This window comes from Bubalus bubalis, chromosome 6 (genome assembly GCF_019923935.1).
Source record: "Bubalus bubalis isolate 160015118507 breed Murrah chromosome 6, NDDB_SH_1, whole genome shotgun sequence".
NCBI classification, from domain to species: domain Eukaryota; kingdom Metazoa; phylum Chordata; class Mammalia; order Artiodactyla; family Bovidae; genus Bubalus; species Bubalus bubalis.
In genome coordinates this window covers 96,183,121-96,207,260 of record NC_059162.1, presented here as the reverse complement: position 1 = coordinate 96,207,260, position 24,140 = coordinate 96,183,121, and the positions used below count along the sequence as shown (strand labels likewise).

General features: G+C 35.6%; 1 protein-coding gene across 1 annotated transcript in view; it reads right to left on the bottom strand.

Moving 5' to 3' along the window:
- Window positions 1-24,140, bottom strand: part of AGBL4 (AGBL carboxypeptidase 4) — a 1,467,749-nt gene that overhangs the window by 1,198,236 nt on the left and 245,373 nt on the right. Inside the window, exon 3 of the mRNA XM_044945032.2 lies at window positions 15,487-15,611. Coding sequence (XP_044800967.1) covers window positions 15,487-15,611 — 125 coding nt within the window. The remainder of the gene's footprint in view (window positions 1-15,486; window positions 15,612-24,140) is intronic.

Here is a 24,140-nt window from a genome sequence, read left to right as displayed (position 1 = left end):
GTTATGACCACCCTAGATAGCATATTCAAAGCTTAGACATTACTTTGCCAACAAAGGTCCGTCTAGTCAAGGCTATGGTTTTTCCTGTGGTCATGTATGGATGTGAGAGTTGGACTGGGAAGAAGGCTGAGCGCCAACTAATTGATGCTTTTGAACTGTGGTGTTGGAGAAGACTCTTGAGAGTCCCTTGGACTGCAAGGAGATCCAACCAGTCCATTCTGAAGGAGATCAGCCCTGGGATTTCTTTGGAAGGAATGATGCTAAAGCTGAAACTCCAGTACTTTGGCCACCTCATGCGAAGAGTTGACTCATTGGAAAAGACTCTGATGCTGGGAGGGATTGGGGGCAAGAGGAGAAGGGAACGACAGAGGATGAGATGGCTGGATGGCATCACTGACTCGATGGACATGAGTCTGAGTGAACTCCGGGAGCTGGTGATGGACAGGGAGGCCCGGCATGCTGTGATTCATGAGGTTGCAAAGAGTCAGACACGACTGAGCGACTGATATGATCTGATCTGAACAGTGAACAATTAGCAACTTGAATGTTTTAAGATAATATAATTTATAATAGCAACAAAGAGAAAGGAAATACTTAGGCATAAATATAACAAAATATATGTGATATATGAATGATGGAAAAAAATCCTAAAAACAAACAAAAAACTGATGAAAGTAATCAAACAAGATCAAATAAATGGAGAAGTAGACATTGTTTCTGGATTGAAAGAAACAACAGCGTTAAAAGTCAAGATGTCAAACTCTCCTACATATGTAAAGATTCAACACAATTTCAATCAAAATATGAACAAGATAGCAAGGTTTTTTTAGAAATCCATAAACTTATCCTAAAATTTATATGTAAAAGGAGCTAGGATAACCAAAAATAGGTTTTTAAATGATAAAAAAATAGTTGGAAGACTTATACCATCTTATTTTAGGACTTACTATAAAACTACAGAAATCTGTGGGAAAGGGAGAGGGTGGGAAGATTTGGGAGAATGGCATTGAAACATGTAAAATATCATGTATGAAATGAGTTGCCAGTCCAGGTTCGATGCACGATACTGGATGCTTGAGGCTGGTGCACTGGGACGACCCAGAGGGATGGTATGGGGAGGGAGGAGGGAGGAGGGTCAGGATGGGGAACACATGTATACCTGTGGCGGATTCATTTTGATGTTTGGCAAAACTAATACAATTATGTAAAGTTTAAAAAAAAAAAAAACTACAGAAATCAAGATGGTGTGGAGTTGGAGAAACAGTGGTCATATAGTTTATCAAACAGAACAGAGCCAAAATGTAGTCCAACATATACATGGCCAATTGATTTTAAATAAAGATAAAAAATAATCCAATAGAAAAAGGGAAGTCTTCTAAACAGATGGTATCAAAATAATTAGAAATTCATATGCAAAATATATATTTTTTAAAAAATCTCAATCCATAGTAGATGCCATATATAAATATTAATTTTAAATGGAACATAAAATCTCAACAAATGAAACATAATAGAAATTATATCAAGCATTTTTTCTGACCAAAACAGTATGAAACTAGAAATCAATTATGAAAGGTAAAAGAAGAAAACAAAAACACATGGAAATTAAATAACCCATGCTACTAAAAACCAATGGTTCATTGAAGAAATCAAAGAAGTAATCAGAAAATACCATGAGATAAGTGAAAATAAGACAAAACTTTCAAAATTTATGGGACACAGCAAAATCAATTCTAAGAGGAAAGTTTATAGCAACACAAGCCTACCTCAAGAAACAAGAAAAATATCAAATAAACAGCCTAACCTACCATCTACAGGAATTAAAAAAAATAAAGTCTGAAGTCAGCAGAACTAAGAAAATAATAAAGATCAGAGAGAAAATAAATAAAACAGAAACCAAAAAATCAATAGTAATAATCAATAAAATCAAGAGCTGAATTTATAAAAAGAAAAGCAAAATCAATCAGCAATTAGCCAGGCTCATGCCTGGGGCTGGTGCACTGGGACGACCCAGAGGGATGGTATGGGGAGGGAAGGGGGAGGGGGGTTCAGGATGGGGAACACGTGTACACCTGTGGCGGATTCATGTTGATGTATGGCAAAACCAATAAAATATTGTAAAGTAACTAACCTTTTATTTTAAAAATAAATAAAATTATTTTAAAAATAAATAAATAAAAGAGAAAAGACCCAACTAAAAATGAAACAAAGGAGGGAAAACTGCAATCAAAACTAAAGAGATACAAAAAAAAAAAAATCATAAGAGAATAACATGAACATTTACAACAACAAATTGGACAAGCTAAAGAAGCGAATAAATTTCTAGAAATACAAAATCTTCCAATGCTGAATCAGGTAGAAATAGACAATCTGAATAGGTCAATCACTAGTAGTGAAATTGAATTTGTAATTATAAAACTCCCAGCAAACAAATGTCCAAGACTGGAGAGCATCACACTAGAATTTTACCAAACATATAAAGAAGAACTTTTATCTACCCTCCTCAAACTATTACAAAAAACTGACGAGGAGGGAACATTCTGAAATTCATTCTATGAGACCACCATTACCCTGACACCAAAACCAGGCAATGACACCACAAAAAAATGAATATTACTAAAGGACAATATCTCTATTAAATATAGAGGCAAAAACCCTCAACAAAATATTAATAAACTTAATTCAACAATATTTAAAAAGGATCATACACCATGATCAAGCAGGGTTTATTCTAGGAATGTAAGGATGGTCCAGCATCTGCAAATCACCACTTTAACAAAAAGGATAAGAACCACTTGATCATCTCAATAGATGCGGAAAAAGCATTTGAAAAATTCAGCAACATTTATTATAATAACTTCAACCAAAGTAGGTACAGATGGAACATATCCTATCATAATAAAGGCCATTAATGACAAACTCACAGATAATATCATATTTAATGTGAAAAGGTGAAATCAGAAATAAGACAAGAATACCCACTTTTGCAACTTCCATTTGATATAGTTTTGGAAGTCCTAGCCACAACAATCAGAAAAGAAAAAAAAAAATAGCATTAAAATTGGAAGGGAAGAAGTAAAACTGTCACTATCTGCCTATGACCCCATACTATATATAGAAAACCCTAATTTTTCCACCTAAAAACTATTTGAACTAATAAATGACTTCAGTAAATTTTCAGAAAATAAAATTAATATATAGACATCTGCTGCTTTTGTATGCACTAACAATAAACTGTAACAAAGACAAAGCAAATCTCACTTTAAATCACATCAAAAAGAGTAAGATATCCAGGAAGAAACTTAGTCAAGGAAGTGAAAAACCTGTACTCTGAAAATTATTTAAAAAATATTAAGGAAACTGAAGACAATACAAAGGAATAAAAACATGTCCTGTAGTCATGGATTGGAAGAATTAATATTATTAAAATGTCCATTCTATCCAAAGCAATCTACAGTCTTAATGCAATCCTTATCAAGATACCATTAATAATTTTCACAGAACCAAAATAATTAATCCTAAAATTCATATGGAATCACAAAAGACCCTGATTTGCAAAAGGAATTTGAAGGATAAAGAACAAAGCTGGAAGTATCACATTCCCTGACTTAGACTATACAAAACCTACAGTCATCAAAATAGTACTGCACTGGCACAAATACAGACATATACATCAACTAACAAAACAGAGAGCCCAGAAGTAAACCCACTCACTTATGGTCAACCGGGGCTTCCCTAGTGGCTCAGAGGGTAAAGCATGCCTGCAATGCGGAGACCCAGGTTTGATCCCTGGGTTGGGAAGATACCATGGAGAAGGAAATGGCACCCCACTCCAGAACTCTTGCCTGGACAATCCCACGGATGGAGGAGCCTGGTAGGCTACAGTCCATGGGGTTGCAAAAAGTTGGACGCAACTGAGCGACTTCACTTCACTCACTTTATGGTCAGTTAGTAGTAGTGTTAGTTGCTCGGTCGTGCCCGACTCTTTGCGACCCCCTGGGCTGTGGTCCACCAGGCTCCTCTGTCCATGGGGTTCTCCAGGCAAGAATACTGGAGGGAGTTGCCACTTCCTTCTCAATTAATCTACTACAAATGAAGCTAGAATATATAATGGAGAAAACACAGTCCCTTTAATAAGTGGGACTAGGAAAACTGTCCAGTGCTATCTTAGAGAATGAATTTAGAAAATTTTCTCATACCAAATACAAGAATAAACACAAAATAAATTAAAGACCTATATATAAGACTGGAAACCATACAACTCCCTGAAGAAAACACAAGCAGAACACTTTGGTACATCATAGCAATATTTTTTTGGATCTCTCTCCTAAGGCCAAAAAAGCAAGAACAGAAATCAACAAATGGGACCAAATTAAACTTAAAAACTTATATACAACATTTATAAGCAACATACACAACTCAATATCAAAAAGATAATCAATCAAAAAAAAAAATGGGTAGAAGACCTGAAAAGACATTTTTCCAAAGAAGACATACCAAAGGCTAATAGACACATGAAGAGATGCTCAATATTACTAATAACCAGACTTCCCTGGTGGCTCAGACGGTAAAGCGTCTGCCTACAATGCAGGTGACCCGAGTTCAATCTAATAACCAGGGAAATGCAAATCAAAACCACAGCAAGATTTCATCTCACATCTGTCAGAATGACTATCATCATAAAGACCAAAAATTACAGATGTTAGTGACAATATGGAGAAAATGGAGCCCTAGTACACTGTTATTGGGATTATGAATTGATGCAGCTGCTATTGAAGAGTATGGAGGTTGCTCAAAAAACTAAAAATAGAACTACCATATGACCCAGCAATCTAATTCCTTCATTATGTAAGAATAAAACAAAAAAAACACTAATTCGAAAAGATATATACACTTCAATGTTCATAGCAACATTATTTACAATAGTCAATACATGGAAGCAACCTAAGTGGCCATCAACAGCTGAATGGATAAAGAAGATGTGAAATATACATACAATGGAATATTCAGTTCAGTTCAGGTCAGTCGCTCAGTCGTGTCTGACTTTTTGCGACCCCATGAATCGCAGCACGCCAGGCCTCCCTGTCCATCACCAACTCCCGGAGTTCCCTCAAACTCATGTCCATCAAGTTGGTGATGCCATCCAGCCATCTCATCCTTTGTCGTCCCCTTCTCCTCCTGCTCCCAATCCCTCCCAGCATCAGAGTCTTTTCCAATGAGTCAACTCTTAGCATGAAGTGGCCAAAGTACTGGAGTTTCAGCTTTAGCATCATTCCTTCCAAAGAACACCCAGGACTGATCTCCTTTAGAATGGACTGGTTGGATCTCCTTGCTGTCCAAGGGACTCTCAAGAGTCATAAACACACAAATGCACTAATATATGTATATCATGATCATACATATATATATAATTACATATACAATTATAAACAATTTCAACTATACTTTTTAGACTTAGTAACAAGTCCCAGAAACTCAAATTTTTTTCTGTAAAAGATTTCAAGTAATTACTTTACAATATTGTAAGGTAATTAGCCTCCAATTAAAATAAATAAATTTAAATTAAAAAAAAAAGATTTCAAGTAAAAACAATAGACGTTAACTTGAAACAATGAAATGTGTTCAAGTTGGCAGTGTTTACACTGAAACTGAAATAATATAGCTGATATGCAAATTCTCTAAGTTGTTCCTATTTTCCATATATTGAATACTAGCCTACCTTCTGAAGGTTTCCTTGAACAACAAACTTCTGACTTCATGAATCAGAAATACAGGTAACTTATGGTGTATCTTATAAAGACCATCCTAAAGTAAGTGTGCTACCAACTTCATTCAACAAGTAAGTTTACTTAAACTACTAATAAAAATATGTACCCATGTTGCAGACACTATTCAAGTCTTTTATGAACATATATTATCAATTTTCTAAATAATATCTCAAGGTCAGTAGTATCAAACCAAATTTAAAGGTGAGTAACTGAAGTTTAGCATGCTTATGTAATTTGTCCAAGGACACAAAGCTGGCAAATAACAGAATGAAGATTCTAATGCCAAAGCTGTTGCTTTTTCCCACTGCACTCTAAAACCTGAACAATCAGAAGTATGAGAATTTTTTACATGTCAGTATACTTGAGGAAGATTTCTCTCCCCAACACAACCTTTGTGAGAACAGCTCTATTTGCACTATCACTTAGTCTTCTGTGAGTTGTTGCCTCTTTATATCCTTGACCTATTTGGTTTTTTCTTTTTCCTTTTCCTACTAAAAGTTCTTTATGTATTTTGGATATCAATCTTGTATCTTTAATATATTGCACAAATTTATTTTCCAAGAATAGTACATATATCTTTCAACTTTAGATCTTTTGTCATATAGACTTTATTTTTAAAAACTCAAAAGTATCGATCTATGTCTTTTCAATTTTGGTTTTCTGTGCCTTGCATAAGAAATTTAACCCTACTTCAAAAGTCAATAAAATATTTATTTTATATTTATTTTCATAGTTTAAAATTTTAATTCATTTTCATATTTAAGTCTTCAATTCATCTAAAGTTTTAAAAAATAGTGTGATATAGGAGTATTATTTGTCAAACAACTGAATCATGAGGTCCTACTATTTCTACTATTTTGTAAGGCAACTCCTGACATATATTAAGCTCACTTACATAAATAGCTTTATTTATGAGTTCTGGTCTATCCATTTAGACTATTTGTCTATTGTCATTCCAAAGCCATTCTATTTTAATCACTAGTCTATTAATAAACATTCTTAGCTGAAATACAAGTTTCTATAAAATATATACCCACCCATTATTCTTCTTCAAAGTTGGCTAAGTAATTATTTTTAAGACTTTTTTTTTTTAATGTGGACCCCCTTTTAAAAATCCAATATTGAATTTGTTTCAATATTGTTTCTGTTTTATGTTTTGGTTTTTTGGCTCCAGGGCATGTGGGATCTTAGCTCCCCAACCAGGGGTCAAACCCACATCCCCTGCATTGAAAGGCAGTCTTAACTCCTGGACCTCCTAGGAAGTCCTAGCTTAGCTATTTGTTTGACCCTTTGCTTTTCTACATGAATTTAGAATTAGCTTGTCAAGCTCTATGAAAAAAAAAAAAAATTGAGGAGGAAAATTATTGAAATTGTATTAAAGGGTGATTTGGGGAGAACAGACATCTTTATAATATTAAGCTTTCACTTCTGAAAACATACTTTGAATCTCATTTTATCAGATTATGCCTTTACTATCTCTCTTACTGATGTTATCTTTGTATTCCTCTGTCATCCCTTCTCATTTTTCAAGGACTATTGTTCACACCTCACTGACATTTCTCCAATATATACAGAGACAATCTTTGCACTTAACACTCTTGGCACTTTGAATTCCTCCTCTCCAATATTTTACATATAATATCTTCATTATATATTCATTATATATTTCTAGCTGCCCCCATAGTCATACTCTACACCTTGATATTTCCAATAGTTAGAATAATTGCAATTCCTTCAATTTTCTTTCACTCATCCTATTATCTAATGACAATCTGTTTGTAGCTTTTTCACTAAGATACACTAACCACAGACTTCACAAGAATATCTTATGAAGAATCTCTCTCTTTTTTAAGTTTGCTTGCATGTATCCTGGACTCTCTCATCTTTCTCTTATTTTGTGGTCTGTATTGCTGAAAAGAAAACACAGTCATGGTCTGCTTCAAGCCACAATGGATTATGTGGTATTAAATTTACCCTCTCTCCACAAACAACTATAATTTGGGGCCAAAAAATATAAAACATATTTTTTAGACAGTGGACAGCAGACAACTCATGACTGATCCCTGAGAAGGGGAAATAAAGTAAGGCCTTTAATCACTAAAGATTTCTTTCTGAAGGCACATTCTGAGCTATGATGCAAAGCAAAGGAACTCATACAAAATGTGGATATCTCACTGAGTTAAATAGAAATTGGAGTTCACAAAACTGGGTTGGTGATGATATGGCTGGAATTATAGAACACAGAGCACCAGAGAAGACAAAACTATGCACAAAAAACCCTCAAAAATCAACACAGGGTTCAACTTGATTCTTTGGGGTGAATACAAAGCTACACCTATAAACATAAGGTAAGACTCCATTAAACTAGGTAAAGGACAATTACTAGAAAGTGGTAGAACAATTCCAAGAACTCACACAGAGCTAGCAGACATTGAAACTCAAACAAATCATAGCACTTTACTGGAGACTCCAGAAGTATCACACCTTAGTAGCATGATTAAACTAAAGCCACAGCTCTCTAGACCTACCTGAGCAACACTTAAAAGCAACCCTTGATATTCACAATGGAGTAAATGGATCTATATCTGGCTAACAACTAGAAAACCAGATTAAAATATTTGAAATAGATGTTTTCAGACATTGGACAATTAGCATCACAAAGATGGGATCCCTAACAGAAGGAAAACAAATGAGATAATTCCTATGATCACTCTGGCTTTCAAAACACAGATGGGAGATGTTCTCACTGTAACCAGATAGATTAGAAAGACTCCTTTGAACATCCAAAACACTCAGTAGATACTTCAGAAGTGCCGTGTATGGACCAAGTAAGACTAAACAACCATCACTGCATCAGGCCTACACTAAGAAAACTTTAAATAGTCTATCTGTATTATTAAGGGCAAAGAGAAAGAGAGAAAAAAAGACATAATAAATAAATAAACTAATTAAATGATATATTACAAAGTAGTAGATTCTAAAAGAAAAGGTAGAACAGAGTAAGAGGGGTGTGTGAAGGAGGAGAAAAAGGATAGTCATTAAGATTGGCCTCATTAAGAAGATATTAGTTGAGCAAAGACAAAGGAAGTAAGGAAATTTCTTATGCAAATATCTGGTAGAGGGCAAGTAGGAGCCCTAAGCCAATGCTTTAAGGTAGAATTATGCCTGGCTTGTTTGAGGTACCACAAAGAAAAGCTGTGGGGCAAGGCATAAAGTAGAAGAAAATGTGGTCAAAGAAGTATGTAAGTTGTAGGGTGGGGTGGGTGAGTTAGACTGATGATTTTGCAGGATCTGGTGGGTCATTTTAGAGATACCATCTTTTACTCTGACATGCAAAAATTAATTACATGAGTTTAACTGAGTAATCATATGATATGACTTTTATCATAAAATTACTATCATTTCCTTGTTTTGAGTACACTAAAAGACAGAATTAAACAGGGGTCCAGTTAGGAGACGTTGATCACAAACATAGGTAGGCCTGGAAGTCAGGCATGTGCAGTATAGACTCCATATTCTTAACTGTTAAAGTTTGCTTGATGATGATACTGACAATGATGATACCTTTCAATAGTAGATTTGAAAGAAGAAGGAATATGAAGAAAAGGACTAGAAGAAGGAAAAGGAGAAGGAAAAAGGGCAGAACAACAGTGTGTGTGTGTTAGTCATGCAGTCGTGTCCAAGTCTTTGTGACCCCATGGACTGTAGTCCACCAGGTTCCTCCGTCCATGGAATTCTCCAGGCAAGAATATTGGAGTGGGTAGCCATTTCCTTTTCCAGGGAATCTTCCTGACCCAAGGATTAAGCCCAGGTCTCCTGCATTGCAGGCAGACTCTATCAACTGAGCCACTGGGAAGACCTCCACAAACAGTAGTAATAATATATATTAATAATTTGTTGTGGTGGTTTTCCCTCTTGCTGGTTTTAGTATTGTTTCTACTGTTGAGGTGTTTTAGTAAACTCAATAGCCATCAAGTAGTGAGTGTCTATCTACCAAACATCATAGTAGGCTCTTTATATGCATTCTGCCCTTTAATTTTCACAATACTCACATGAAGTAGTATTATCATCTTTGTTTTATAGATGGAAAATTGAGGTACCAAGAGATTAAGCCAAATCTGTTTGAATCCATTGTCCTGTGATCTGTCTACCATAATTTGCTGTCTTTGTTTATTGTCAAGTCTAGCCATAGCCAGGATGAAGCTTCACTGAGACTGAAATCTCCAGAATGAAGACCAAAGCAGCAAAAGACTCTTGAAATTTTAGACATGCCATATATAAGTGTGTGTGTGTGTGTGTGTGTGTGTATTTAAGCTACATTGCTCTTTATAATAATGTAAGCAATACTTCACTGTTAAAATTTTTTTTTTAATTTTGTATTACCTAACTCAGAGGACACTCTGTTGGCACACCCAGATAAAATAGGTTTGATGAATTAAGAAAGAGTCAAAATAATAAATAAGTATATTTTGTTGTCTCACACTATTACTGGAGTGCAGTTAATTCCTTTTTGACCAGAGACCTGAAACACTGCATTATATCTCATTTACTTGTGTGATGTTTCCAAGTAAGACAGAAAAAGAATTTATTCTAAGTATATGAACTTTTGAGTTCATTAAACAATTCAAACCAAGAAATCCAAAATAAAGCATCTCACTGTTTATAGGACAGAAAAATAATACAAACTGTCTGGCAAAAATTTAGAAATATGAATAAAGAGTTTTAAAAATATTTACATACTTAGCCCATCAGTTTTCCTCATAGGAATTTATTCTAAAGAAGTGAAAAGAAATCTGGGTAAAGTTTCACACATAAAGGTGTTCCCTAGAGTATCATTTATAACAACAGATAATAAAAGGCAATCTTTATGCTCAAGATTTAAAGAAGGGGTCCGAAAGTACATAACTATTGTACAGCCATGTTTATGATGGTTTAACCGACAGAAAATTTCTTGTAATACTGTTTAGTTCCCTTATAAGATATAAAATGTATACATGTTACAAATTTAATTATGCTCCAAAGAATAAAATAGAAAATAAATAAGCCTAGAAGTAAATATGCCAAAAAGTTATTAGTATTTGCTTCTAAGTAGTAGGATTACGGGGGCGTGTGTAAGTATGGGTATGTATGTGCTTTTTCTCTGCTTCTGATAAGTATCTATATTGTACAAATTTACTACAGTAAGCACTGGATACTTTTACAGTCAGTATAGAGGGAAAAAAATAAACTCAAAGAGATAAAAAGAATATAAAAGACAGAAAATACTTTCAACAATCCAGGCACATCATTTTATTTCTTCTTATTGGCTAAAGTTTTATCATGAGTATTTAAATAGGAAGATTTGCTTTCATATCACACGAGTGTTCTGCTGCATAAATAACAAATTTCCATGTAAGAATATTTAATATAGCGTTTTTAAGAGAGAAAATTACTTTTCAATAAAGATACCTGGATGTTTAGTTATCATAGATTCTTACAAATGTACTCTTTACCAACTACTTTGGGAGTTAATATATCAGTCCTGGAATATGACACCATATGTTTCAAGCATTTATCACTTGCTAAAAAACATTAAGGAAGATGATCCAAAAGCTAGACCTGTTTATACAGTACAGTCAATGCTTCCATTTTTAGTGGAGTCAGACTTTAATGACTAATATTTCTTTTGCCCGCTAGTACCAAACCCTAAATAAGGTTCCTGACTAGATTACATTCATGCAGTTCTCATTTTAACGGAAATTGGAGAGATGGCAAAAGATTACGGGACAACCCATTATAAAAACAGACCTCACAAGTCAAACTTAATAGCAAAATCATTCTCTTTCATGTAGACAACCATGAAAACAAATATCCTGTGAGCTAGAGATATGTACTGTATCTTTCCAGCAAATCTTTATGCCTTCTTGAGACAGATTTCCATTACTATATAATGTGATTACAGTTGATGAAGCAATGGCACACAGAAAGAGGCTGATAAAGCATCAGCCTCAGGAAAACAGATAAACATGTTCATGATTTTTAACTGTAACAAAGGTAAGATAACACTGAATATGAAGATAGAACTTAGAGCAAATATTTGTTTCTTCAACTTTAAAAACAAGCATCCATAAAACAGTACCAACTCTTGTAAGCATAACAAAACAGTCATTTCACTTCCTTGATTGATAGACAAGATTCAAAAGAGACCGTAGGACTTTAACATGTAGTATAAAAATTATAACACTCTGGAAAAGGCATTTTTAACAGCAAAGTGAATATAAGCCACCTAGAAGAACAAACAACAATAAACTTTGAAATGTATGAGCAATTTGTCCAAAAGATTATCCCAGGTCATATAATTTAAGAAACATTTTCCAAACACTCTAGTCATCCAACCTTGCTCTCAATGCCTCCATCTGACCATAGGAACTATAAGGATATTCTTAATAGAGACTAAAGTGAAATAAAAACTAGGTTAGGAATTTAATGTGACCCAAAGTAAAAAAAAAAAAATATATATATATATATATATATATATATAATTTCAGAGCTTCTGCTAAGTCTCTACTTAAGAAAGGATATGATGAGAATAGATTCTGTTCCTTGAAAAGTAACAAGTCTCATTTCTTAAGAGATAGTGGATTCCTGGTTGGAATAGACAAGCTGAAAAATAAGCATGAGCTATAGATAAAGAGGAAAAGAATAATCCCATTTGTGAAGTTAGAAAACCTGGTAGATTATACTGCTTTAAAGAAAATGTTCCCCTTCCTTAATATGAATTGACCATGCTGCCTTGGAATTACTGTTCTTTTTTTAAGTGGTGTGTGTATGTGACAACTGTAAATTGCTGACATGAGACAAACACACCAATAGAAGAATGAGAGGCTGCATGCTTACATCATGGTAGCAGAGAGATCTTCATAGGGAACCCAAACTAGAGTTCAAGACTCAGGCTTATACATGTGGCTAAGGCCTCCTGCTATGATTTATACTCTCAAGACTTAGTAACATAGACTTTCAAAAAAGCACTTTGAGAATTATTGATTGTCTTGCTGGAGTAAGAGGGACCATCCTAGGGACAGGTGAAGCCCTGTAGATAAAATGTATGTTTCCCTAAAGTGATTGCAGGGAAGGAATATTATCCTTACTGTAAAAAACTGAAAAAGGAATTATCTCATGAGTGTGTAAGTAAAACAAGAAACCAAGCAAAGAACTAAAGTTTGTCGTAGAGCAATAATCTGTGTGAGGTTTATTTCCCCTCTTGTTCTAAACAGCTGAGATAATTCATAGTTAGCCAACAATGTTCAGAGCTCTCCCATTTATATAATTCCTTCTAGTTACCCCTAAATTTCAGTAAACATAACATACACCGAGTCCTGTGTCAGTGGTGTTGTAGAAAATTAAAAGAAATGGTAGCAAAGTGAAGTGGCTATTCATGAACCGCTCTTCTGCTGAAGCCAGCATGCCAGGAAGAGCACTGTGTCAGACAAGTGAGGATCCCTAAATTTCAAACACTGACCATTACCTACCTAACATATGACTCAAGTTGCAGTTGAAAGAAACAGAGAGAAGTAAGCAACCAGGTGAAAGAGCAAGTAGATTAGATTGACTTAGGATGGGAAATTAAACTCCTCACTCTTTCAAATATGCTAGAAAAAAAGAACCCTGAAGAAAGAAGGCAGATATTAGATTACAGGGCTATGTTTTCACCGGCTTAAAACAATCCTATCATATGTACACAAAGCTTGTGCAGAATATTCCAAAATTAGTTGTCTTAATATAACAATAACAACTGATTTCTCAGGGTTAGATTTTTATCAAAGTTTGTTAAAAGCGTATATCTTTAGTTCTATTTTCATCAATATTTTTATTAAAAACAATTTTGAACAGGATTGTAAAACATATACTCTTATGTTACAAAATGTATATGAAGAAATAATAGATTCATATTATTTAGGTTGGTGCAAAGTAATTGTGGTTTCAGACCATGAATTTTAAATCATTATAACAAGGCTCAATCACAGCTTTATTAATAAAAATAGAAACCATTATAATCAACACATTTTTGCCAATGAGAAATAAGTTTGTTTATTCCTGTAGCATAAAAATCCATGCTTTAGGATTAAACTCTTGAAAGGCACTGTCTACCTCCAGCTGTTTGTGTAAGCCTTTTCCCTGCAAAAAGCTGTCAAGATGCTTGAAGAAGTGGTAGTCCATTGGTGAGAGGTCAAGCGAATATGGTGGATGAGGCAAAACTTTGTAGACTAACTCTTTCAACTTTTCAAGCATTGATTGTGCAATGTGCAATTGGATGTTTTCGTGGAAAAGAATTGGGCTCTTTCTGTTGACCAATGCTGGCTGCAGGCATTGCAGTTTTCAGTGTATCTCATTGATTTGCTGAACATATTTCTCAGATGCAATGGCTTCACCTGGATTCAGAAAGCTGTAGTGGATCAGATGGGCAGCAGACCACCAAACAGTGACCATGACGTTTTTTTGGTGCAAGTTTGGCTTTAGGAAGTGCTTTGGAGCCTCTTCTTGGTCTGGTCACTGAGATGGTCATCACTGGTTGTCGTATAAAATCCACTTGTCATTGCAGGACACATTCCAAGCAAGAAATAGTTGGTTGCATAGGATAAAAGGAGACAACAGTTCAAAATGATGATTCTTTTTTTTTTTTTTTTTTGATTGGCAGTCAGCTCATGGGTACCCACTTACTGAGATTTTTCATCTTTCCAATTTGCTTCAAATGCTGAATGACCATAGAATGGTCCACATTGAGTTCTTTGGCAACTTCTCGGGTTGGTTGTTGTCAACTTCCAATGGCCAGCCACTGTGCTCATCATCTTCAAGTCTCTTGTCTTCTTTGCAGAATTTCTTGGACCACCACTGCACTGTACATTCGTTAGCAATTCCTAGACCAAATGCGTTCTTGATGTTGCAAATTGTCTCCGCTGCTTGATGACCATTTTGAGCTTGAATAAGAAAATTACTCAACTTTGCTTTTTGACTAATATCATTTCTCTAGTCTAAAATAAATATAAAATAAACAGCAAGTAATAAGTCATTAGCAAAAAGACAAAGTGAGAAATGTGCATTCAAATAACCACTTTTATTTAAGAATGTATTCCAATATAAAAAGGCAAAGTTCAACAATGCAAAACCATGAATACTTTTGCACCAACCTAAATACTATCAGAATAATAGAAAAGTTAATATACAAAAACACAAGTAAAAAAGTTTTCCAGAGTCATTAACGTGGGCTATAAAATTGACTCTGAGTTGTGCAATAGCCAAACAAAGTGAAAAGCAGGATGAATTACAAGAATCATATTGCTTTTAAGATATAAACACGTTGTTATATAGGTGAAGAAAATCTTTTTGTAAAATGAGTCCTGTGAAGAAAAGATATACAGAACAGCACCGTATAATAATCAAGTCACTTCCAGTGGTTCCTTATAGGCTTCCCCCATGGAAGCCTAACACATCATGCTAAAGCTTCAATCAGTAAAGAACACTGTGTGTTCTTACGTAATCTGCTTGTATTTTTAATAACCACTAGATAACAAAAGCCAGTATATTATATCTGTTATTCTATACTTCTTGAAATAAAATATCATTACTGCATACATAAACGAATATATTTCTAATACAGTCATTATTTTTATAATCCTAAAATAAAACAAAAGCATAATCTTCTTACCAAAACCACACTGAAGGGATCCACTATTTCTCTCACCTGTGATTCTTTCACATTTTCAACGGTAAAGTTGAACCAGACTCGGAAGCGAGGATTACAGGTGTCTGGCCTAATAAATAAATCATACTCAAACTCAGAGACCTGGTCCACTCGTCCAAGGTTACCTGTTAATAAAAATTAAGAGAACTGGGTATTAATATAAGTTCATGAAGTTCGATGGCACATACATTTAAATATTATGAGCTCTGACAATGACATCTGTCATCATTTGGTACTTATAGGTTCATCTTTCAGAATCCATTAGGCTGCCACCAACTCTGAATGTACTCCAGGATAAGAGGAGGTTTTCAGCTAGTCTAGGCTGTGGAACAAGCAACTCTTTCTGTCATTATAACCTAGAAGATCAATCTGTGCTACAAGTGTCTTTGACAGACTGGTTGGTACACTACATACAGCAAGTGGCAAGCACCCTTAAAACAAGCAAAAACCACAACCAAACTTCAGTTTCCTGATTAGGAAAAAAAATGATAACACCCTGTGTCTTTTGTATTAAACTTTATGGCATACAAGTTATCTCTAATATATTTGATTTTATTTAATTCTCACAACACAGCTATGCAATTTGTACTGTATTTTGTACATTTTCAAACTTTTATCAGAACATGTTAAGAGAATATACAAGCAGAGTAAGGGTTAAACAAAAATTAGAAGTAGTTTCTACATAAAAATAATAACGGTAAAATCACAAACAACCATAAAATTAATTTCCCTTTCCTCCACCAACAAAACAGGCATATCAAAAGTGTAAAAACTTAAGTGTGACTCCAATTCTTTGTCTCTCCTCTCTCCACCTAATATTCTAATGAGTAGTAAGTTACCCAAAATTTTAACACTGGGATGGGATAAAAAATAAAAGCAAAGAGTCTGGTGAATTCCCAAACTAGTTAATAAACCAGAAAAAGAAGAGTAAACACAACTACAGGAAGCAACAAAGCAACTGATTGAGAAGTCAGTATGGTCTGCATTTGAAGAGCACAGCAATATCCTACTTTAACAGCAAGGTCTTACTAAATAGCACAAAGAATTATATTCAATATCCTGGGATAATCTATAATGGAAAAAAAAATTTTTTTAAAGAATGTGTGTGTGTGTGTGTGTGTGTGTGTGTGTGTGTGTGAGACTAGGTCACTTTGCTGTACAGAAGAAATTAACACAACATTGTAAGTCAACTATACTTCAGTTAATTTTTTTAAACCCATAAGTCATCACAAAAAAATGAGCTCTAGTCTTTCTCCAAAAGAACACTCAGAATTAAACTTTATATACACCAAAGTTCTAAATTATTTCTAAATCACTAGTTCTATTGACAGGTCACTTCTTTTTCTGAGCACCAGTTGTAGTAGACAGAGTACTAGCCTAGGAATCAGCAGACCTGAATTCTAGCTCATTTGACCCACTGTGCAACAATGGGTAAATTACCTACCCTCTCAAGGTCTCATTTGCAAAATGAGAATATTGAGTTACCTAACTTCTAAGGTTCCTTTCAGCTGTAACATTATTTGGCTGCCTGATTCTAAGATTGATCTAAATGATCCAAGATAAGCCTTTCTTCAAAACCAAATCAATTAACTTTAGGGTGATTTTGTCTGCTCTCATTAAAATATGGCCTGAGAACAAGACTGACTCCTCCTTCCAAAACCAGGATGATCAGATACCTTGAGTTAAGTAGACACATTGCCGGGGTCCAGCCCCAGTGGATCCAGGGAAATTCGAAGGGGAGACAGCTTTGGCCATCAGGATATGATAGCTTTAATTAAATATTAATTAGAGATATAAAGATTAATAGAATAAGGATAGCTCAGTAGGAAAATTCAGTGGAGAAAAGAGGCTGAATAACTTGGTTTACGTGGAAAGCTAATAAAATTCCAAGGCAAGGAATTTACATCACCTACGTAGGCCACAAGTGTCCTCCCATCCTCCCGAAGGACAGGAGACACTAAGGCCTCCCCTGTCAGATCTTAGAAGCCCAGGCATAATTAGTAGGCTTGACAAGCCTCCACATTCCAGCTGGGGGTTCAGCCAGAAGGTGAGAGAAAGAACAACATGGGGAGACCAGTCTTTCGAGGAACTGATCCCATTTTTTATTTTTCCAGGGTCTGTTTTTATACACTGAGATGTTATACAAAAGTCACGTGGGGTCAGCAGTCCTGACTTTTATTAAAGTCAGGTGCTTCATACAAATGTATACAGAGGTCTTAGGGGTGTTACATCATCTTCTGGCCAGGGGGCCTGCTGGCAATTTATGACCCTCTCCTTGTGACAGTGGTCAGTCAACCAGAACACTTATTTCTCTAAGGGTGATTATTCTTAAAACAGATGCCACCTTCCAAAGGTACCAGATAAAGTTACATTCCTATAGGATGAGGGTGCTGTGGGTTTTAATTAAGGAAAGAATTTGCTTAGCCTAAGGTCTAATGTGATTAATATCAAAGGTTAATACTTATTTCTTCTATATATTTATTAATGTGTATAAGGGCAGGGGATGTGGAGACTTAGCAGTAAACATTGGCTTAACAAATGAAAAACCCTTCACCGATACAATTTCCAATCAGCCTACTATACTATACTAATAGTTTTCTAACTTCTCTAAAGAACCTGTTTTTAGAAGGTTTAAAGCATCTCGTGCCTCTCACGGTTGGGAGGCTGTGAGCAATCACATGTGGCCGGACAAGACTGTCTGGCAGGCTAGAGAACCTTCAGAGGAGTTTGTAGATTGAAACACTCCTGCCCAGGAATTATTATTAACTGGAGCTGTAAGTTAACTCCTTCTCCGAAAGAGGTGGTGGGGGACAGCCCCCCATAAAGTCAGAGGTGTAGGTGAAAGCACAAAGCAGTAAAGTAGGCAGACTCTGGTTTGGGGGGTAGATGCTCGAGAATTTCCAGGGGGACTCCTGAGGCTCAATCCCGCCTTTGCGTATGTCGAGCCTCCTTCCTCATGACCTTTGCCACGGGCGGAGGTCCTCACGCTGGCTCCTGGCAACACGTTATTTTTTTAAATGCATTGATGGGAAAATACAAACAAGAGCTAATTAAAACCAAAAGCTTTTAATTTTTCTAGCTTCATTGGCTTCAGAATTTCCAAGGAGATTTATCAATGGAATTGGTCCTTTCAAATATTATCATTCAAAAATATTTACTAAGGCTTCTTTTGTAGAAGAAGGAACATTTATTATATGAGATCACTGAACTTAAAATCAGAAGATCTAAACTCAAGTTTTATCTCTGTCACTTACTAAGTGACCTTGGAAAATTAACCCATCTGTGTACAACCTCTGCTTATTCAACTATAAAGTAGGATTCATAATAATAGAAACATGAATATTTATCTCCAGGCTAATTAATATGAACATTAATTTTAACTAATACATAACTGATATTAACATGAATTTTCAACAGAAAATTAACATTTTCTGAGCATTTCTACATGCCACATACTGTCCCAAATGCTTGGTATATTGATATATTTAATTCTTACAAGAACCCCCAACTGGTAGGACCTCATTTTACATATGAAAAAAAGAATGGGACAGAAATATAAAATAACTTAGCCAAAGACATTATACCATGTAAGCAAGTATGAGTCAGAACTGGGATTTGAATTCAAACAATATGTCTCTAGTCACTAGACAATCAGTTCATTTCAGTTCAGTTCAGTCACTCAGTCGTGTCTAACTCTTTGCAACCCCATGAACTGCAGAACGCCAGGCCTCCCTGTCCATCACCAACTCCCAGAGTCCACCCAAACCCATGTCCATTGAGTCGCTGATACCATCCAACCATCTCATCCTCTGTCATCCCCTTCTCCTCCTGCCCTCAATTTTTCCCAGCATCAGGGTCTTTTCCAATGAGTCAGCTCTTCACATCAGGTGGACAAAGTATCGGAGTTTCAGCTTCAACATCAGTCCTTCCAATGAACACCCAGGACTGATCTCCTTTAGGATGGACTGGTTGGATCTCCTTGCAGTCCAAGGGACTCTCAAGAGTCTTCTCCAACACCACAGTTCAAAAGCATCAATTCTTCCATGCTCAGCTTTCTTTATAGTTCAAATCTCACATCTATACCTGACCACTGGGAAAACCAAATAGCCTTGACTAGACGGACCTTTGTTGGCAAAGTAATGTCTCTGGTTTTTAAAATGCTGTCTAGGTTGGTCATAAATTTCCTTCCAAGGAGCAAGCGTCTTTTAATTTCATGGCTGCGATCACTATCTACAGTGATTTTGGAGCCCAGACAATAACTTTTACTAAAAAAAACCTGGATGGAAGAATAGGAAGATAATACACCTTGAAAGTACAGCATAAGTTATAATGCTTAATAAAAAATTACACAACACAAAGTGAAAAAGCTATTTTTGACCTCCAAAAGTTCATGGTTGAAAAATTAAACATTAACGTGCAATTTCAACATTAAATGAAAACAAGATTTTTATTTTGTTTTTAATTCTGGAGCACTATAAATGGATTTTTATTAATAATAACATCTTAAAATAATTGCTATATATTGTATCTAAAAATAAAGGAAATATGTATTAAAGCCTACAGTTCCAAAATTATTTCATATCCTTTATATTATTAAAGCTTCACCATAACCCCATAATGAGTAAGCTGAGATTCAGGATTCTTTAGTGCTTGCTTAAGTTCATGCTTTAAAGCACCAGGGGAAGTCCCCAAAACAAAGACTTCACGTTACATTGTACTGCTCTTTGGAATGGGCCTTCCTAATGGCTCAGCAGGTAAAGAATCTACCTGCAATGCAGAAGACACAGGAGACTTGGGTTCATTCCCTGGAAATGGCAACCCAGTCCAGTATTCTTGCCTGAAAAATTTCATGGATAGAGGAGCCTGGTGGGCTACAGTCCAAAGGGTTCAAAGAGTCAGATATGACTGAGCAACTAACCAGCAGCAACACCTCTTTGGAATATACCATCAGATCAGATCAGATCAGATCAGTCGCTCAGTCGTGTCCGACTCTTTGCGACCCCATGAATCGCAGCACACCAGGGCTCCCTGTCCAGCACCAACTCCCGGAGTTCACCCAGACTCACGTCCATCGAGTCAGTGATGCCATCCAGCCATCTCATCCTCTGTCGTCCCCTTCTCCTCCTGCCCCCAATCCCTCCCAGCATCACAGTCTTTTCCAATGAGTCAACTCTTCGCATGAGGTGGCCAAAGTACTGGAGTTTCAGCTTTAGCATCATTCCTTCCAAAGAAATCCCAGGGCTGATCTCCTTCAGAATGGACTGGTTGGATCTCCTTGCAGTCCAAGGGACTCTCAAGAGTCTTCTCCAACACCACAGTTCAAAAGCATCAATTCTTCGGCGCTTAGCCTTCTTCACAGTCCAACTCTCACATCCATACATGACCACAGGAAAAACCATAGCCTTGACTAGACGGACCTTTGTTGGCAAAGTAATGTCTCTGCTTTTGAATATGCTATCTAGGTTGGTCATAACTTTCCTTCCAAAGAGTAAGCGTCTTTTAATTTCATTGCTGCAGTCACCATCTGCAGTGATTTTGGAGCCCCCCAAAATAAAGTCTGACACTGTTTCCACTGTTTCCCCATCTATTTCCCATGAAGTGATGGGACCGGATGCCATGATCTTCGTTTTCTGAATGTTGAGCCTTAACCCAACTTTTTCACTCTCCACTTTCACTTTCATCAAGAGGCTTTTGAGTTCCTCTTCACTTTCTGCCATAAGGGTGGTGTCATCTGCATATCTGAGGTTATTGATATTTCTCCTGGCAATCTTGATTACAGCTTGTGTTTCTTCCAGCCCAGCATTTCTCATGATGTACTCTGCATATAAGTTAAATAAACAGGGTGACAATATACAGCCTTGACGAACTCCTTTTCCTATTTGGAACCAGTCTGTTGTTCCATGTCCAGTTCTAACTGTTGCTTCCTGACCTGCATACAAATTTCTCAAGAGGCAGATCAGGTGGTCTGGTCTTCCCATCTCTTTCAGAATTTTCCACAGTTTATTGTGATCCACACAGTCAAAGACTTTGGCATAGTCAATAAAGCAGAAATAGATGTTTTTCTGGAACTCTCTTGCTTTTTCCATGATCCAGCGGATGTTGGCAATTTGGTCTCTGGTTCCTCTGCCTTTTCTAAAACCACCTTGAACATCAGGAAGTTCAGCTACAGTCAATTCGTTTATTGACTGATTCAATCACTTATTCATTCAAAAAGGGCTATAGTATGTGCTATAAAATAGAACAGAAAGTAAGTCCAACAGGTGTGGCCTTTGCTTTTACTAAGTTTGAAAGTGAAGTCGCTCAGTCGTGTCAGACTCTTTGCGACCCCATGGACTGTAGCCTACGAGGTTCCTCCACCCATGGAATTTTCCAGGCAACAGTACTGTTTACAGTCCCGAATAATAATAAGCATCTGGTATTTGGTCTTCTGTAACTACTCTATTGGCCTTCTTCACCTCTCCTAGGAGGAGTATTCGCTCTGTGTGTATGCAGGGAAGAAAAAAAAAAGTTTTTCTCATATTACCAGTAATATTTCAACAAAGTGCCAATTTATGACACTCTGATTCTGAACACAGAAACTTGAAATAAGCTGACCATACCTTTATGTCATCTGGTTCCCTCCACCTATATGAAAGGAGAGAAGAAAACAAATAGGAACCTAAAATATAGGACAAACACACACACACACACACCACACACACACACAAAAGTAGATTTTAAACACTGACATATCAATAGTCATGTTAAATATAAATGGGCTAAATATTATAAATAGACTCAAAAATTGTTCTGGATAAAATAACAATGTATGTAGCAGTGGGATTGCTGGGTCTTTTTTTTTTTTTTTTTTTTTAGTTTTATTTTTAATTTATTTTTTTTTATTTTGTTTTTTAACTTTACAATATTGTATTGGTTTTGCCATATATCAACATGAATCTGCCACAAGTCTTATGGTGGTTTTATTCCTAGTTTTTTAAGGAATCTCCATACTGTCTTCCATAGTGGATGTATCAATTTACATCCCCACCAACAGTGAGTGCAAGAGGGTTCCCTTTTCTCCACACCCTCTTCAGCATTTAATGTTTGTGGCTTTCTTATGATGGTCATTCTGACTGGTGAAATGATATTTCATTGTAGTTTTGATTTTAATTTCTCTAATAATGAGTTATGTCGAGCATCTTTTCATGTGTTTATTAGCCATCTGCATATCTTCTTTGGAGAAATGTTTGTTTAGGTCATTTTCCCAATTTTGATTGGGTTGTTTTGTCTGGTATTGACTTGATGACATGCTTGTATATTGGAAACTAATCCTTTTTCAGGTGTCTCATTAAATTAAAAATATATAAAAAACATAAATTTCCTGATACCAAGAAAAAAATGCATATAGCTTATAAAGAAATTTTTCATATTTAAGAACAAAGAAAGACTGAAAATAAATGGTCCTTTCAACTATCATCATCCAAAAATATTTACTGAGCCCTAAGTTGTAGAGAGTACAATACTTATTTTTTCAACAAATTATTAATTTTATAACAGGAAAGACACTATCAAAAACAAAGCTATATTTAGACTAGGTAGACTTCAAATCAAGAAACTCACTAGAAATGAACAGAGACATTTCATGATGCAAAAAAGGTAATTGCATCAAAGAAGATATAAAAATATCAAAAAATATACATCTAATAATAGATCTTCAAAATACATAAGTAAACTTGGACAAAATAAAACATGAAGACAACTTTAGAAATACAGTAAGAAATTTGAACACACCAATTCCACAAACCAAGAAAATATTCAGAAAGGACTTAGGCAATTTGAAAATGTGACTTAAAAGTATTTCTAGTTCTAATTATGGAATACTTTTCATTTATACACCTACAGAATATATATCCTTTTCAAAAGCCCATGGTACATTTACAAAATTGATCATACACTGGTCCATAAATGAAGTCTCAGCAAATTTCAAAGGAATCTGTATTATACTGCCTGTGTTCTCCTATCATAGTGATAGTATTTTAAACTAAATCATAATCAATATACATCAAGCAAAATTTGTTGGACATAGCTAAATCATTTCTAAGATGGAAATATAAATGTACACATATGTATGGATTGATTTTCGTTAATTTATACATAATATAAAATGTGTTATGAAAATCAGTTGTCTAAGCTTCTATTATTTGTTTTTGCTGTTCAGTCGCTAAGTGGTTTATGCTTCTTTGCAATCGCATAGACAGCAGCAGGCCAGCCTTCCCTGTCCTCTACTATCTCCCAGAGATTGCTAAAATTCATATCCATTGAGCTGGTGATGCTATTTAACCATCTTATCCTCCACCGCTCCATTCTCCTCCTTTAATTTTTAATCATTCTGCCTTTAATCTTTCCCAACACCAGGGTCTTTTCCAATAAGTTGGCACTTCGCATCAGGTGGTCAAAGTACTGGAACTTCAGCTTCAGTATCAGTCCCTCCAATGAATATTCAGGGTTAAATTCCTTTAGGAATGACTGGTTCAATCACTTTGCTGTCCAAGGGACTCTCAAGAGTCTTCCCCAGTACCACAATTCAAAAGCATCAATTCTTTGATGCTCAGCCTTCTTATGGTCCAGCTCTCACATCTGTACATGACTACTGGAAAAATCATGGCTTTAAGTAT